This window comes from Cervus canadensis, chromosome 8, assembly GCF_019320065.1.
Source record: "Cervus canadensis isolate Bull #8, Minnesota chromosome 8, ASM1932006v1, whole genome shotgun sequence".
NCBI classification, from domain to species: domain Eukaryota; kingdom Metazoa; phylum Chordata; class Mammalia; order Artiodactyla; family Cervidae; genus Cervus; species Cervus canadensis.
The window spans coordinates 57074520-57092949 of NC_057393.1; the positions used below are offsets into that span (position 1 = coordinate 57074520).

Sequence of the window (18430 nt, forward strand, 5' to 3'; positions counted from 1 at the left end):
TTGTCACAGGAAAGAAACTTAGAAAAATAGTGGGGATCAGGCTTCTTGCACTATGGTCATGGGTCTGAGGCCTCCTCTGGACAGTGTAGGAACAAATGATGGCTTTTAATCGGGAACATGACATGATGAGACCTGATCTTTAAGAACTCACAATGAGGGTGCCATGACGGTGTGATGGGGCACAGTAAGCTTCTGGGAGGGACCACCTGCTTTGTTTTCCCTATGTCCCTGTTCTCAAGCACTTCTGCTCCTTGGCAGAAGCATAATTGATGGGAGAGGAATAAATATATAAACTATCTTGCCTCCCACTCCACAATGACAGCCAGAAAGCTCAAGCATGCTGTAGATGTTTGACTGTAAGTCGTTATAGACTACATATTTATGATCTTAATTCCCTAGGAATTGACTTCCTTCTTTTAATTTTATTTTTCTTGATCTCATTTCCTCATTTTATTGCATGCATCACATTAGATACCATAAATCCTCTGGGGATTGAGTCAGAATATAAATAAATACATACATGGGATCAACATAAACAGGATATGATATTCCAGTAATAATACAAAGGCAGCAGCTGACCCACGACAGTTCCTTTGCACCTGGAGGGGCCCCTCTGTCATCACTAATCTTCCTTCACACCCTTCCTCCTCCTTTCCATCCTCCTCCTCCTTCTCCAAGTCTTAGCTCAACTTCAGCTTGTTAATACTATAATTATTTCACCCACCTAGAAGGTCAGGGACATACTTTTTACTGTTAGTACCCTCTGGCCTTAAGTCAGTGACCTGGGATATGGTAGAAGATCCATGAATGTTCACGGACTGTTGAAGGAGGGAATGTCCAGATCAGAACTGAGTGTTCAGTAGATCAGAGAGAGATGGTGGTAGAGATGCGTATGCGGATGGAGTCACAGACATAGACGTCTTTTCTGATGCCTAGAAAATTGAAATGGCACTTAACAGCTGGCCCCTACCACCCTCTTCCTGGACCAGTCTCACATTCAATCTCTGTGATCCATTTATTCTCCCTCTGTTCTCAAACACATGAACTCATGCCCACCATCAAGCCTTGGCACTAGCTGAGTCCTTTTCAGGAGTCTACTCTTCCCTCTCAGCTTTATTACCACTTACAACCTATGGCATTCCCGAGTCTGCCCCTAGTCCGCACACCAGATCCCAGACAAAGAAGTCTATGAGTCAGGAACCATTTGCAAGAATCCATCTGATGCTCAAGCTCAGCTACTCCTCCTATCACTCCTAATTAAACCAGTAGATACTCTAGCATCCAAGAACCCCTGAGAGACCTCCCAGGCCTGGACTCCACGCTCTCTGGCTGTCTCCACTGCCTGCTCCACGTCCAGGCCCATTTCCTTCCATGACGGCCTGCAGCCAAGTTTGCACCAACCCCCACTGACAACAGTGATGAGAAGAAAATTTCAGAACTTCCTGTTCTGAGACTTTGAAAGACTTTTTTAATTAACCAAAATGTTTTCTCATAATAGATGGGTCCCAGGGCGAGACCGCGGCTCTAACTCACGCGGCAGGCGCCTCGCGGCCGAGCTGGGAGTGAGGGGCTGGCGGTGGTGATGGCAGCAGTGCCTCGGGAGGGCCCCAGACTGATTCTCCACTCCACGACCATCTGCCGTTTTTTTATCATTTATATAGTTTGGGACATTTCTGTCTTATGAACTCTAAAGCATTCCACACCAATGAATACGCTTAAATTTTAAATATTCAAATTTAGAGGAATAAATAATCAAAAGATGTGTTTTCCCCAGCCAAACGTCATAATTTTTAAAAGTTGAAAGCCTTTCCTGTAATGATGTTACCCCACCCCAACCACAACATAAAGTTTCTGGAATGCAGGCATACCTCACATTAGGAAATCTAATCTATAAAAACCTGAACCTCAAAATAGATACCTAGGTATAATTAGCCTTCAAAGTAAAGGACTGAATTTAGTTTTCAAAAGGATTCAACCCAGGATTTTTCAAGTTGCCAAGTTCCTACACAAATTTCGAATCTGTTAATTTATAAAATATTGACATATCTACATTTTTTTTCAGAAATGCATCTACTGTAATTCTTCTTAGATATAATCTAGCTAGGGAGATAAATACCTGGACTTCAAGGATTTGTTAAATGTAAGGTCCTGTGTTATTCATCTCTATATTCTTAGTGAGGACTAGTATATCTTCAATAAATTCATATGCTGTTGAACTACATATGATAAAGTATTTATTGTATTTGATATGCTCCACTTTTGTGGAGCATGGTGATGGAGCCATTCCTTAGCGCCATTTACAGTGACCAGCAGGAGGCAGGACCGTGAGCCAGACATGGGACCAAGTAAGTTACTGTCAGTATTAAATATTCTTTAATTCTGTGGCCTTTGCATTCTTAGTAAGTCATGATATAGTAGACCACATTAAGTTTTAAGAGTAAACAGTCGATAACGCTGATTGAGAAATTCTATGTGCTAGCTGAGGTAGGTACTTGCTACATGTTAGGAGAAGGTCACCATCACGCAATTTTAGCAGAAGGATCCCCTGGTCAGGTCAGGGTCTCTGCTAGCCTAGCCACTGCATGTGTCCTTTGCATGAATTAGAAAAAGAAGCCCTCTCTGGATAGATGGTGCCCGTCTCCCAGGTCAACATAGACTACACCACAGCTCACGGCTTGTCAGCAGAGCTTGGGGATCAGTCTCAATAATGCCCATCTCTATGTGGATCCCTGGCCCCCTGCTGCTGAGTTTCGCAGCATGGTGTCACTGTGGTCTGGCTGGCCTCAATCCACTGCCAGTCACTGAACAATGATGTCTGTCCCACCCCAGGCCCCAGGACATCAGCCTCTCTCCGCTTGGACTACAGGGATGTCAGCACCCACAGTGATGACTAGCTAGTGGTTCACTGGGCTCTACTCATGCCCAAGCTCTGACACTGATCCTCTCAAGAGGACAAGAGGCAGTCTCTCTTAGGCCTCTGTATTTCTCTCTGCATTTATCTGAAATCTTGTACCTACATAACTGAGGGGCCTGGATCTATCACCACCTAAATCCATCCCTGGAAAAAATTATCCAAGAGGCAATGTAAGAGGTTCAGAATCCCGAGAAGAGACTTTTCCTCCTCCCTAAACTGATGGCATCAGCTAGACACTCAGATGGCCCAGTGTCTTCATGGGAGAAGATGGCAAACGTGGTATCATGGGCACTGAGAGCTCACAGTAAACTGCAAGCTTTAGTAAAGGACAGGAATTCTAGGGTTCCATCAGGATTATTCAAAGAAGAGAAGCTTTGGGGCTTTGGGGCTTGGGAGCCTCTTTTCCAGCAAACGTCTAGAGACTGTGATGTTTCAGGAAAGGTCCTAATCCAACAAGGTTACTGTTTTCAGCATGACCACAGGCCCATTTCATCAGAAATGAAGGGGCTGCCCTCAGAAAGCAGAAAAATGTGAATCTGCAACCAAGAAGTCCAGACCATAAGTCTGATCTGGGCAACTTCCCTTTTCCCTGTGTGTGTAGGGACACATGCTCTGAGCAAGTCATTGATTATTTTCCAAATGGAAAAAATACATTGAAAGAGTTGACCTAAAATGCCTTTATTTTTTTTTTTTTCTAAAATGCCTTTAAAGAGCAAGCTCAGCTAGAGAATTTAAGTAACAGAAAGTTTTCAGAAAAAAAAATCAGTTGCAATATTGTTAAACACAAAGGGTACAAACACACACACTAAATAAAATGATCAAATATGCACAAAAACACAAAACACAGTAGCAAATATATCAACTAAACGCTCTGCTTACAGCATTGTAATCTCGAAATGATTCAAACAGTGAACAAATGGCAACTTTAATATATACCATTAATAGCAAAATGTCTGCTTTACTGACCAAAAAAAAACCTAAAAACTATGTTGCTCTAAGCAGTTTTAAAATGAATATCTAATTCAAAACTTCCCCTGTGCATATAATCACATGCTAATTTACATTTTAATTACTTCCTAAGAAATCAAAAGCATTTGTTGACAGTAGAACATAATGTCAACTTCATGGTGCACTGTTGGTGGATGCTTAATGAACTTAATTAGATAATTAGTGATGTTAATTATCCTTCTATTATGAAGATAAAGCTGTCTCACAAATGATGCACTTGGTAAAGAAATATCATTAAAGGTATCAGTGTTTGCTTTGTTCATTTACTTCTATTTTTCAAACTCCTGTAACAAGGACTTGTGATAGCCTGGTAATATTTAAGCCTCTCTGAAAATGTGAAAAGAAAAGCCACTGTTTCCATCAGCCCCACATGGTGCCTCCCCTTCATTCTGGATACTATGTATTGGTGATGGGACTGCTGTTTCAAGCCCTGTTGTTGGAACCCAAGTCTGTGGACAGTTGTGGTATGGAGTTTCTGTTTCACAACATATCCTTCCTGTGGGCTCTAACATCTATTGTTTTAAGAATGGGTTGTGTGGGGACGTCCCCGGTGGTCCAGTGGCTAAGATTCTGAGGGCCCAATGCATGGAGCCTGGGTTCAATCCCTGGTTGGAGAAGTAGATCCCACATGCTGCAACTAAGAGTTTGCATGCTGCAACTAAAGAACCTGTATGGTGCAAGAAAGATCAAAGATCCCTCAGGCGATGCCTAAGACCTGGTGCAGTGAAATAAAACAATATTTTTAAAAATAAAATAATTTTTTTTTTAAAAAAAGAATGGGATGTATATACGTGTATGAGCATGAATGCCTGTGCATGTGTGTGTGTCAAGAAGAGAGATTAAGAGAGGGAGTGTCTTGGTTGAGTGCCCAGACCACTAGAAGAAAATCTAAAGGGCTAATCCTCAAACACACACGTACACACACGCACACGTTACACACGTTGCCCTGGCCCGGTGAATTTCCATAAGCCTGCAGGGCTGTGTCCCCAGCTCCATCACCAGGATGCTTTCCTGCCTTGGGCAACCCCATTCTGCATGTGGTGTGGGAACATCTGCATGCCTGACCAAGGGCTACAATACATCATACACAGACTTTACTTTCGGATGAAGTGAAATAAGACACTTCAGAGATTTAAGCAATAAGATACTGGACTTCACCATTTTTCTTTTTCTTGTCCCTGAATACTACCACAGCGAGAGCTTAATAGAGGTCCTTTCTGCAAGTGATTCTAGTCCAGACACAGCATGAAGAGCTCTAAGACCAGGCTGGGGAGGGTGGCATTATTTTTAGGGTCAGTTATCTTGAGCAAAGCATCAGGAGAAAGTGTCACACTGGCAGCCTTACCCACTACAATTAAGAAAACCAAGATTGCATTTAATAGAAGGTCTCAGTAAGAACGCTCACATCAGCAGAAGCAATGTACACTTTTCAAAGTCTTTTTTTAAAGATATGTGCTGTGTGCTCAGTCCCTCAGTCAGGTCCAACGCTTTGCAACCCCATAGACTGTAGCCCACCAGGCTCCTCTGCTCATGGAATTTTCCAGGCAAGAATACTGGAGTGGATTGCCATTTCTTACTCCGGGGGATCTTCCCAACCCAGGGATTGGACCCATTTCATTCATTTCTGAGTGGTTTTACTCCTCTAACAGAGTCCCATTTAATTACTGGCTCACAAGGCTTCTCCCCCTACTGAGCACTACAGGGCTTATGAGCAATTGTGATTGCTCATAAAGTCTGTGTCTGCAGGTCTTCTCTTCTCCATGGTTTCCAGTGGCTCGTTTCTCCAGCCCACTCCTCCACTGATGTGCTGACACAGGCTATCTTTCTGCCCTCCTGCCCCACCAGGAGGATGTATTATTGAGACCTCACCAATCTCTGGGTTCTCTCACCCCTTCACTTTCAGAAGTCCTCATGTGTCTTCATTTTCCCTCAAATTTAAGCTGTGCTGTGCTAAGTCACTTCAGTTGTGTCTGACTCTTTCTGATGCTATGGACCGTAGCCCACCAGGCTCCTCTGTCCATGAGATTCTCCAGGCAAGAATACTGGAGTGGGTTGCCATTTCCTTCTCCAGTGAATCTTTCCGACCCAAGGATAGAACCCGCATCTCTTACGTCTCCTGCATTGGCAGGCGGATTCTTTACCACTGCACCACTTGGGAAGCCAAATTTAGACTACCTGCTTCCAAATATCTCTCTTTAAAGGCACATTCATCTCCTGGAAAAGTCCTTTTCCTCCTGCCCATGAACCTATTGTTGAATTTATGACAAGTTTAAGTAAAAATAGTGCCCGTGATAACTTTCTGAATTTCAGATTTTTTAAATTTCCTACACCCTCTTAAAAGGCTTCCTAGGTGTCGCAGTGGTAAAGAACCCACCTGCCAATGCAGAAGACACAGGAGACATGGGTTTGATTCCTGGGTCAGGAAGATCCCCTGGAATAGGAAATGGCAACCCATTCTAGTATTCTTGCCTGGAGGATCCCATGGACAGAGGAGTCTGGGGGGCTATGGTCCATGAGGTCGCAAAGAATGGACAGGACTGAGCGACTGAGCATTCACACATGCACACTCCCTCTTAAAGATTTTTGTCTACAATTTGTGGAGCCTTATACCAAGGTCATAGGTGCAGGGCCTCATACTGAGGACACAGATGTGGAGCCCCACACCAAGGTCATCTCGGGAACTGACTGAACCCCCATAACCCCAGAGCAACCGTTGCCATGAGCCCACCCCCCACCCACCCTCTCACCCCCCACCTCGATCTAAACCATCCAGCTCCCTGACTCCATATTAGGTAAAAACCCTAACCAATCACCTGAAGACATCCTTCCAGCAGGAATTTTCTTTGTCTTGAGGCTATAAAAATAGGCTAGCTCTCCCTTGAGCCAGCCTGCTGTTCTAACAGTCGGCTCTCCCTGGTCTGTTAGGAGGTCTGCCCACTATGCTTGCAGCGCCCTCTTTATCTCTGGTCTTTGCTCTTAATGAACTCACTCTTTCTGAAATACTCTGTGTCTGGAAATTCTTTTCCAACCTGCCCACAGACTATGACATTATTCATTTACAGTAGAACATCTCTGGGAATTCTAACTTCCGATTTCATCATTGCTTTTTGACTTCCTTGGTTGGTCCCCCGGACTCCACCACTTAACTTCTCCATCATTTCAAAGCCCATTCTTTGCTATTATCAAAAAGTTCTTCCCAGCACTGGGGTGCTCCTGCCTTATGATACATTTTCCCAAGTGAGTGAAATCTGAGGCTTCAACCTCAAGGGCTGTTCACCCCCGGACACAAAGGAGCAAAACACTAAACCGGAAAAACGTTGTGTCCCATCAGACCTCACTCTCCTTCCTGAAATGGGGAGTGGGGTTCTCAGAGGCTCACAGCATTAACAAGACCGAAATCTCTCAACAGCAGGAGACGAATGCAAACAAGGCAGAAAGCAAGACAGAGAGTGGCTTGATCTCTCCCAGAGTGACTACTCAAGCCTTCCATTCTGTACTCTTCCTTCTTTTTCTGCAGTTTTAATTTGGGCATCATGATTTCTTTAAGGAGAAAATAAGTATAAAGGAATATTTACACACGAAATGATATGATGTCTGGGAGGTTGCTTCAGAATTATTCTAGGCAGAGGGAGAAAGTGAGTGGGGATAGTGAAGAGACAAGATTGGCCAGGAATTGAAAACTGTGGAAGTTAAGCGATGAATAGATACATGTGGATTCATTTTTTATTTTCTCTACTTATATATCTGTTTGAAAATTTTCCACAGTGGTTTTTAAGAAGGGAAATGGGTAACATTCACAGAATGGATGGTCACAAATGTCATTTTCCTTGCTAGGGACCTGAGTCAAGACTGCTTTTAGTAGAGCTATCACCCCATTGCTGGTCTCAGCCAGCATCTCCTCTTCCACCAGGGGCAGGGCTGCTCCATGGCCGGGGATAGGATGTAGTGGACCTGGGCACACATTCAGAGAAGTAGCTAGTGGCAGGACCATGGTCATCCTACTCACACAAGTGACCAGTCTCAGAGATCATCAAGGCCCCCAGGCTTGGGCACTGCTCGTTTTGCAGGCAACTCTGGTGTGTCTAGGTGGGCAGGGGCTCACCCACAGGGCGGTCGTTAGAAGACCTCATGGGACCTTGGAGTAAATGCTTAGTGTGTTTGTGTCCTTGCCAGGGCAGACCTAAAGTCCTTGAGAAAAACTTGTCTTTGGTGTTTTAGCTACTGCAGTGTGCCCTTCTCTGGCTTTCAGGGAGTCCTCATCCTTTTCTGCTAATTCTAATAGGGCCTTAGCTTCCCTCCATGGGTCAAGTCAACATTCTAATATAAGACTTTGAAAACAGCAGCTGAAAACTTGCTCAGCTATCACTAAAATGAGGGAAATGTGCCAGACACAAGACCAGCTCTTTTCCACCTTTTTGCTCCACTATAACCCTTCTAAGTTTGCTCAGGTGAGTTGTATGTGGCCCCTGCATGGGACATCTGTCCACCCAGGTACAGTTAATCACAGGAGGACAGTGGGGTGAAATCCAGCTTGTGCTTTGCCGAACAAGACACAGGTCAGGGGCCTGTGTCCACCCTGAGAGGCTCCCACCTCCTTATGGGATAGAATTGGCCCCCAACATCCACCTGCTGGTCCCCTGGTTTGTTCCTTCCCCTCCTCCGCAGAGCCCCAGAAAATATCTGAATCACACACCTCCCACACCTCCCACTCGTGGGTACACTCCATTCTCATGGCATGATTTAAGAGGCCTGGAGCTAGGACCCGTCTTTGGTGGCCCTTTATTTTGTTTTGCTAATCCCAGTCATGGTAAACAATTTCCTTTGTGTGTTCTTTGGTTTCCACTGCTCCAACCACTGCCTCTGCAGCCTCCAACATCTCCCACGTGAATGACGCTACAGCCCCAGCTTGTCCCTTCTTCCAAGGGTCCCAAACGCCAACATAACCTATACAAAGAGAAATATGCCATTCCCCTGCTTAACCCCCAGGGCCCCCCTGATCTGCCTCCATGCCCATCCTGCCATCTGCAGCTGCCATGACTATCCCTCTCCTCACATCCACTCATCCTCACAACCCCTTCCCACCTGACTTCCAGCTTCCATGTTCAATGAGCCCACTTTCTCTTTGCTGATGCTTAAAAAAAAACAACCAGAAGATGGTATACTTTATGTTTTGGAATAATTTTGGATCCACAGAAAAGTAGTAAAGATAGCACACAGAATCCCTGTCAACCCCTCACCTAGTTTGCCATAACAAGGTGTGTCTGCCAAAACTAGGAAACCAACATTGGTTGTTGGTGTTTTTCCAAACTATTTTTAACGAAGAAAGCCTGAAGCTAAGCAGGTGACCAAAGTCACTCCCACTGCTGTGAAGAGGGATGGCTGGCCAGAGTGTGCCCTCTGGATATCTCCAAGCTGAAAGAGGCATAATAAAGTGACTTCCTGGACACCCTTAGTTGGCCTTTGGTGACCTCAAGGGAGCCCAGGGTCCCAACCTTTGTCCAATAAACTTACGCCCACAGTCTTCACCCTGGTAGAGACCATGACTTCACACTCTGATCCCAGAAGGGACTGTGATGGAGGTCAGGGGGAGAAAAAGAAGAAATACCATCTATCATATCAGTCTTGCCTCAAAGTTCAGCTCACCTGCCAAGAAGAAAGCATTTTCTACTGAAAATGAAGCTAGGTAAAAGGCATCAGGAATCGTACATTATGTGTCTCCCTCCAAGAAACAATTTATCAGTGCTATAGAGCTGTCAGCTGCTGACATGATAAGGAATAACACCAAATGAATAATGTTTCCTCCAAAACCAACTCCTTTAATTACAAGCCTCTTCTTTCCAGAAGAGAGACAAAAGATGCAGAAACACCAATTTCATGCACTTGTGCCTGAATAATGTCTCCATGCTGCTTTTTCCAGATGGCGACCTTCTCACTGGAGGGACTAATGATGTGGGCATATTTAGGGAAAAACCAATAACGGAGTCTTTAACCTTCAACAACAAAAAACGTGTTGTACAAAATGTTCCTTGGGATACATTAGAAAATATCAATTACATTGCTCACTGAGGTGTAATCAGCTGTAATAATCAAAATTAATTTTTAAAAATAATTAAACAGACCCCAGGGCAAATAGTTGTGCTCTTATCCTATGACATCACAGTGTACATATGTACCTGAGAAGTTGTGCCTTCTGTTAGCTACAAAGGCATCTAGCGTGGATGAGTGACGGATGCGGGCTCTATAGGCTGGTGAGTTTCTTCCCACAGAAAGAAGGGAGAGCCCTGGGCAGCTCCCTACACATTCTTTAGGAACCTTCTATGTACTGTCAGGCACTGTACCCATCCCAGACTGAGTTACTGGTAGGAGATGCTGCTCAGCAAAGATGCAGTTACTCTTTTTAAATTAAAGCATGGTCCACTTTGTTTCAAAAATGATTTGTCTTTTAAAATTCCACAAGACAGAATAAGCTATAGAAAAGATAGGCTGGAGGTAAAACGGGGTTCAACCAAGAAGGAAGAAGTGTGTGCAAACACATGTGTGCTTATACATGTGTTTGCAAAAATTTATCCCACTGGGCATGTGCGGTTACCCAAGTTGGGCCACCCTTATCTCTCCGGCTTCTAAGTGCCCAAATGAAAGAGGAAAACAACGGTGTCAGAAGTTCTCCTTTTTATAAGTTGCTGCAGAAAAGCACAGTCCTTCCTGGTGCTAACAGCTGAGGGACACGTACCCTGAGGCTGTCTGGCCCCCACTGCCGTCCAGCCACACTGGCCTCTGCTGTCCTAGGACCTCCAACACACTCCTGCCTTGGTGCCTGTGCCCGGTGGCCCTCCCTGCCTGACCATTTTTTCCCAGAGTCACAAGGCTCCTATCCTTCCTTATTTCTCTGCTCTCACACCTCCCTCCCAGAGAAGACTTCTGGCCACTTCCATCTAAGTGGCCCAGCACCTCTCTCTTCACCCCATCCCACTTACTGCTCCATTTTTCCATGTTGCAATTAGCACCCCAACATTACAAACTTCTTTATCTGTTTATTGTCTATCTTCACCTCCTAGAATGCAGTCTCCTTGGAAGCAGAAAATATGCTGGTTTTTCCTTCTGTAATCTCAGTACTTAGAGCAGAGGACTGAATAAGCACTCAGTAAAAATTTGTGGAGTGAATGAATGGATGGATGAGACCTCAACTGCTGTAGAAGACATCTTCAGCAGTTTGCCTTCACCAAAGACAAAGCCAACTTCAAATATTCTTTCTTCCAGATCTCTCAATGTGAGTCAAGAACAAACTGCTACTATACAAATCATCTGTAAACCAACATGGCTCCAAACATTGTTGTCTACTCAAGCTTCTTTCAGATGTGCTGTTTCTCAACAGACCTCCCTAGGACTCAGAGCTACTAAACTGTGCCAGTGACAGTGACCTGGCAAGAGACAGTATCAGTAGTGCAGGGGTTCCCATAAAATACATGTGAACACCCAGAATCCCAGTTGTCACTTCCCAAGCTGCCCAGCCAGACTAACCTGTCCTCCTGGGGACAATGACCAATTAACTTGGTCAAGGACTTAGAAGCTTCAGAAAAGCCCAGGGAAGAGGGGCTGGACCCTTCCTGCTACAAATGACACTGGTCAGGAGCAAGTGCTTGGGCACAAGGAGGGATGTTCCTGCTTCCAAGATTGGGGTAGCTGAGCCATGTGTGGGATGGTCTTCACCTTGAGCTATAAAGTAAACTGGAATTTTGTAAACTGTTCTATTTCTAAAGCACTTACATATTCCGAGTGCTTCCACATAGTCTAATGTAAGCAGAGCACATTTCTGGTTTGAAGTTCAGGAATCAAAGCTCTGAGAGGTTATGAAGTTGTCTAAGTGTGTGCTTAGCAGTGCAGAGACTATGAATGAAGATCCTATTTCCACTCTGCCACTTCCTGGCTGCAAAGCCCTTGACTTTTTTTTTTTTTTTTTAGATTTTATCACATGTCTATAAAATGAGACTAAAAATAGTTGTGTGATGTAGCTGGCACAGAAACCTCAGTTATTCACTCACTCAGTCAGCCAGTAAGTCTGTAGACAAATATAATGAGCAGTGTCTTCCACAAGCCAATTCACTGAGGACACAGCCTGCCTTCAGCTCTGAACACCACGGGCCCAGCCAGCCTAGTCAATTTCATTTTCTGTCTTCCTTTCCATCTTGGGTTTTCTCTGCTTGTCCTGAAGTCTCCTGTTTCTGAAGCTTGGAAAGAAGAAGCTCCCCTTCCCCAGGAGGTCTGGGCACTTGCAGGCAGCCCCTCATTCCTCTCTTCTCCCAGCATCCAACGATGGTGCCCTCCCCATCATGCATTGACCAGAGTGGACAACAGACCCGTGGTGACAGCAGGGCCTAGATTCTGAGCACATAGCATATGGAGCCAACCTCACTCTCCAAAGTTATATGAGCAGAGTTTGAATTGGGTAATGTATCTGCCAACCATCTACCCCAATTCCTGGGGAGTCCCTTCTCACAGTTTCCCACAGGTATTTGTCCCACTGTGGAGGTCAGGAGATAAATGACTCAGAGGAGTTAAGTAAATTTCCAAAGGTCTCTTGATCCTAAGGCTATGACTGTTGAAGGACTACCTTCTGCCTCTAAAGGTAAGTCAGTGACCGCAGCATTAGAATATATGACAGATTGTGTTCTCCAAGGAGAGCCTCGGCATTATTTCCAATACGATGTGCTCTTGCAGAACCTTGCCACCTCCCTACCAGGAGGTAGGGTCTTTTGCCTTCCCCATGAGTCTGGGAAGAGTTTTGTGCTTGTCTGGACCAAAAACGACTGCTGCAGAGGTGATGTTACATAGCTTCCAAAGCTGGGTTATGAAAGGCAATGGGGCCTCCACCTTTCTCTCTCCCTTTTTCCATTTTTCTCTCTCTTCCTCACCCTCACTATGGAAATGTAAAACTCAACCACTAGGTAGTAAGGAAGCTTAAGAGGCATAAAGAAGTCATGTGTAGGTGTTCTGGTCAACAGTCTCAGCCAGAGCCAGCAGCAAACCCCAGATGTGTAAGTGAGTTTTCCCATGATCTCACCTAAGGCCATCATGGAGTAGAGACACCCCTAACTCCTACTGTGCTCCAGATTCCTTACCACAGCATGCACGATCACACACACATACACAAAATCATGTCAGTATTATTGAGTTTTAGGTTGGTTTGATATGCAGTTTTTGAGACATGGATTGGAAAACCCCAATGGCTCATCCCCACATGGTCAAGAGGACCTACCACCATGTCTCCCAAAAATGGCACCAGCTATTCTGTCCCCCTTTGCTGTGCTCACACACCCAGCTCCTGCTGAGCTGTGGGTTAGGGCTCTTGTAGTACACCTGACTCAAAGAAAATGGGCACGAGGATTGGTTTGTGTTTTAATGCCTTAAGGAACAGCTGCTCTTGGCACTCAAGTGGAGCCCATATTAACTTCCAGCTAAAGCTAACCTAAGACCTGACTCCCTTAGATGTAGCCTCTACTGGGAAGCCACATGCATTACCCTTGAATGTTTGGAAGAACACGGAAGCAGATCATATCCGGTGACAAGAGAGAGAGAGAAGACGTGACATATGGGTATTTGAAGCAAATGTCTAAGGTAAATGGGTCTGGGCTCACCTCTGCTTTGCACTCAGGGTCCTTGGTCTGCCGCCCAGGCATCAGCCTCATGGCTGAGGACAAGCTTCCACTCCATGAAGAAACTTTGCCATGGTGTCCAACGTTTGAGCGACTGGCCAGTGACTTTTTTTCAGATGCTGATGATAGAGAAGCAAAGACATCAGAGCTGAAGTTAAGAGGGAGACACACATGATTTCTATAGCTTGCTTGGCTTTCAAAGGGCCATCCAGGGGCACAAGCCCAGTGTGCCTATCTCCAATAAGGGAAACAACCTAGCCTAAAAGTTTGAATCATTATGAATTTTTTGATGCTGAGAAACTTAAAAACAAGTATGTGAGTCATAACTTGTGAGTAATGACCTCTTTAAAATGAAACTTAAGACACCATTCTTACAATGGCATTGACTAATATGAGAGTAAAAATGTTGAGTCGCTGATAGAATGCAAAAGATGTTAATATCTTTGGGATGAAGACTTTTACTTGGAACTTGAAAAACCTGAGACTCCAGGTCACTGCATGACTTGGCACAAGGTTTCAAACTGGATATGTGACTATCAGGGCAGGACCTAAAGCCCTAAACCCCAGAGTCCAAGCTAGAGCTCCAACGTGTGGCCCTTTCCTCTAAGAGATTACTAGAGTCTGCTTGCTTGGTTGGCACCTCTGGCCTTCCTTTCATCTGAGATGCAAAGCAGCATTAGTTCTTTGAGCAAAGACTTATGAGGCTTCAGTGATGTAAATCCCACCCACCAAAGGGATGAGAGAGAAGGTGTGGTATAAAAGGCTCTGGGCCCTGAGTGGAACTCTGGGGGAGCCTGGCTCTTTGAGACTCAGAAGTTCTGTTCCCTGAAGCCAAGTAGACAGAGACCTAGGTAATGCTGCCAGGCCTTGAGCATTGTCTCTTCCCAGAGTGGGGTGATCTCCTCAATCTTCACTTCACTCTCTCCAGGTTTCACAGAAAGATCAATCTTGAAGGTATCCTCCAGTTCCTGCCGCCTCTGTGCCACGAGCTGCTGCCAGAGAGTCCGTACAGTCTTCTGGATATTGTGCTGAACTAATGGAGAGAGTACATCGCACAATCAGAGCAGCCTCAGTGCTTCCCACAGAGAAAGTCAGAAGATGGCATATCATGTTCCTTTTATGTGCATCTTTCTTGGACATCATCTCAGCTTTGCAAGCTCCAGCCAGAAAGGTGTCAGTACGTAGAGCTGTAGGACAAGGACAATAGCTACCAACATCCTTGTGACCTGGCCTCTCCCCCATCACCACCATCAAGTCCTGCCTGCCTCACATGTCCAGAGCTGGGAAACATGACTGATGGGCTCAATGAGCCTCTTTCTCCCATCTCCAATTCTGTTAGATACCAAACAGAGAGATACCCTGTATAAGCTCTAGGTAACAAAATAGCCCCCCAAAAACAGCTCCTTCCAACCTTGACTTTCATGTCAGCCCCTCAGGGGGATGGACACTGAACCTAAGATTGTACCCAGGGGACCAGGAACCAAGCCAGTCCTCTCTGTTCATACTTCCAATTACCTACCCATCCAGTGCCCAGGATTTTCAGGGAGATGGATAAATCTAGCAAGCCAGTTGTAACTGTTCTGCGCCTAACCTTCTACTCTTAACTGTGCCTGTCTTCTGATTTTGTGTCACTTGGCTCCCTCTTCAGTACCAGCCTCTATAGTTTGTTGTTCTCACCCCAGGGAAATGGACATTGTTCAGTCCACTCTGCTAGTTAAATCCCAAAATGCAAGTATTCATGCTGTAATTAAGACTGTAGCAATGTAAACTCTAAACACACAAGATTTTGAGCACTGGCTTTGGGCACAGGTCTGACCAGAAAATAAGGGCCCTTGTCCCTTCCACCTGGCATCACAAGACATCACACGGTAAGTGTCACAGCCAGCCAGCTAAAGTGGTGGAAGAAGGTCTGCTGAGGCATTCTGGATAAAGAGGGAGAAATTTCTCAGATACAGGGATCTGGCTGCCTTTTCCTCCCCCCACAAGCTGCCAATCCCTGTAACTTGATTTGATGCTATCAAATCCAAGAATAAAATCCAGTAAGCCAAATATCTTATAAAGTAATGAGTTGCTTTATTTCATTCCCATTTTCTAAAGTAGAAAGCTGAGAGACAGCTAGGTAATGGCTTGAACTAGTGAGATAGCATACCCATTTCCACATCTAGTGGTCCAAAGAAAAGTCAAGAGATCAGCTAAGAAGTTAAATCAACTTACAGTGAAGTTCTCAGACTTTAGATAGTATACCAAGTTCTTAGTCTCACCAAGTCCACAGAACTTTCCCTTTATCCATCCGTACATACGTCCATCCATTCTATTTCTTGTATACAAAGATCATTCCAATTTTATTTTCTACCACGTTACCTTGCTATATTATTACATTGTTCTAGGACCTCTTCTGGCTTTAAAGAATCTTCTTCATAGTATTTGCTCCCTTGTCTTAGGGGAAAAAAATGAAAAATGCAGCCCTAGCAATTACCACTATCCATCTACTCCTCCACAAACAACAAATAAAATGTACCATCGCTCAAGCTTGGGAATTCTTCCCCTCTTTTTTCTCTTGTTTCTTCATTTGGAGAAAGAAAGACTTGATGATAAGGAGTCATTCTAGGCTTGGGTTCCAATCCAAATCCTTCTGGATAACTAGTAGAGAAGAGATTGTTCATCATGAACTCCAGTTTCTTTGGGATCATTTCACTGTTCTTTGTTACAAATAATTATCCTGCAAACTCAGTACACATCAACATGAAAAAAGAAAAAAAATAAACTTGTCTAATCAAGTTAGAGCAAGCATCTATGACAATTTCCATGACAGATATTTTATAGAAGCATTCTGGAAAATAATAATTAAAAAAGCTGTCTTTTTATTTCTATCTTATTAAATCCCATCTATGCTCCCAACAGGCCCCCTCCACCCTCTCTTGGTTTTCCCATGATGAGAAGTGGTCATTTCTTTTTGCAGACTCCTGAAACATTGAAATCTGCCTTTACTTGGCACTAATCTCATTCCTTGTGGAATGGGGCCAGGGCCAGCTTCATGGGCCTGTGACTCATGCAATTGTGTATGGGCCTCACTCAGAAGGGTCCCATGCTTGGGCTCTGCTGTTGCAATCTCGAAATTCTTAGTAATTTTTGAACAAGAACCCTGTATTTATATTCTGCTGAAAACCCACACGTCATATAGCTGGTTCTAAGCAGGGTGCAGCGGTTCACATCTTAGGTTCCCTATGGGCCACGTGCTCCAGATTTCCTGGGGGTGTTCATGTCCAAGTACCCTCTTCTCTGGGCCCATCACCCAACCAAGCAGAAGAGACAGAACATGTTTGTGGATTGAACCAAAAATGAGAAACAAGGATATGAAAAAATACCAGTGTATGAGAATGCCCATTATTGAAATTTCTAGGATAAAGTTCCTTTGGGTTTTGGAGGTCTCTTTGCCACATAGAGGGATTTGAGGGGAGCAGCTCTAACCTTCTAGCACTGAGCAGCAGAAGACAATGCATGAGGCACATGAGGAAGCTGGCGTTGGAATTATAGGTGGCAAACACAATGTCCCAGTGTTCCTGAAGAAAGTCCAGGATGCTGAGAAGGCTGAGGCATTCGGAGAGGGACTGGTGGGGCTTGGAGAGGCTATAAAGAATAACTTTATTTAAACTGCTGTACAGAGCATTGATGACAGTGTCCTTCTGAGAAGAGGCATTCTCGATGACCTGTGTCACAAAATAAACACACATACACACACATACTTGGGAACACTTTGAAGTTTAGATACCAACCCAGTTAATCAGGAAAATGATACAATCTCAGATTCTTTTCTGTATTTCAAAACGTGACATTTCTAAAATCAAAAAAGGACTACTTCCTCTACCCTGGATCTTCTATTTAAGTGGATGACCAATAAAGGGAATTCAAACATTTAAGTTCACCAAAATTGGTATAAAAAATTAAAAGTTTACCACGGTCAAATTATGTAAAGCAGACATGGGGACCAGAGATTTCTGTGTTACCAACGTAACACAGTTGACATTCCATATACAAGAACGAGCTACTAATAGCATCTAGTGTTAAAAACATGTTATTAACTATCAATACTTGTTGTCAGGCATAGATTGTTATGCTATTCCAGTTACCATGCTAAGTATTTTTGCATTTGTTTGCATATGTGTACATATATTGCTTCATTTAAACATCATAACAACATCATGAAGTAGACACTAAGATTATCACACTTTAGGGATAAAAAGGCTGTGAGTTTGAGGGATGGGAGAGATAGGTGGTCAGCAAGAGTAAAACCTATACCAAACACTTGAGGCATCCTCTTAACCACTGTATCTTCTAAAGGAGATGTGCACTCAAATATCCATGGACTTCAGTATGTGAGAGGTTTTAGAGGGTTAAGGCAGAACGCCCTGATTTCTGGTCTGAACACTGAAGCCATCCATCTGTTTGACTTCGTTGAAAAGAATCCATAGAACAAATGCTATGTGCAAAACTTTCCAGTAGATTAGAAGGGTCACTTGGTACTTTTAGATTGCTCTCTTCAAATTTCACAGATAATGCAAGTTTTATACTAATTAAGTGTTATTTAAATATGCTGGATTTGCAGCTCATGTTTTTATCATCCTCCTCTCCTCCTCTACATCATCCTCTCCTCCTTTGAAATATGGGTCACATCTTTCAAAGTGAGGTTAAGAGTTGTGAGAGTCACAGGTGGTGAGTGGGAGAGAAGGGTGGTAGATGTGGGCAGTGAGAGTCCTGGGGCCTGGCACCCTGCTGAACACACATCAGCCCCAGGAGACACCAACCCTTTGCTATTAGCTCTGAGTATTTGCTTTGATCACCAGGGAGCTGCTATGGATTA

At 44.2% G+C, this 18430-nt stretch overlaps 1 protein-coding gene across 1 annotated transcript in view; it reads right to left on the reverse strand.

The window, feature by feature from the left end:
- The window catches only part of WDFY4 (WDFY family member 4), a 251632-nt gene that overhangs the window by 107176 nt on the left and 126026 nt on the right, over positions 1-18430 (reverse strand). Inside the window, 4 exon segments of the mRNA XM_043476353.1 lie at positions 13555-13691; positions 14420-14605; positions 16091-16212; positions 17041-17279. Of these exon segments, the coding sequence (XP_043332288.1) occupies positions 13555-13691; positions 14420-14605; positions 16091-16212; positions 17041-17279 (684 nt within the window).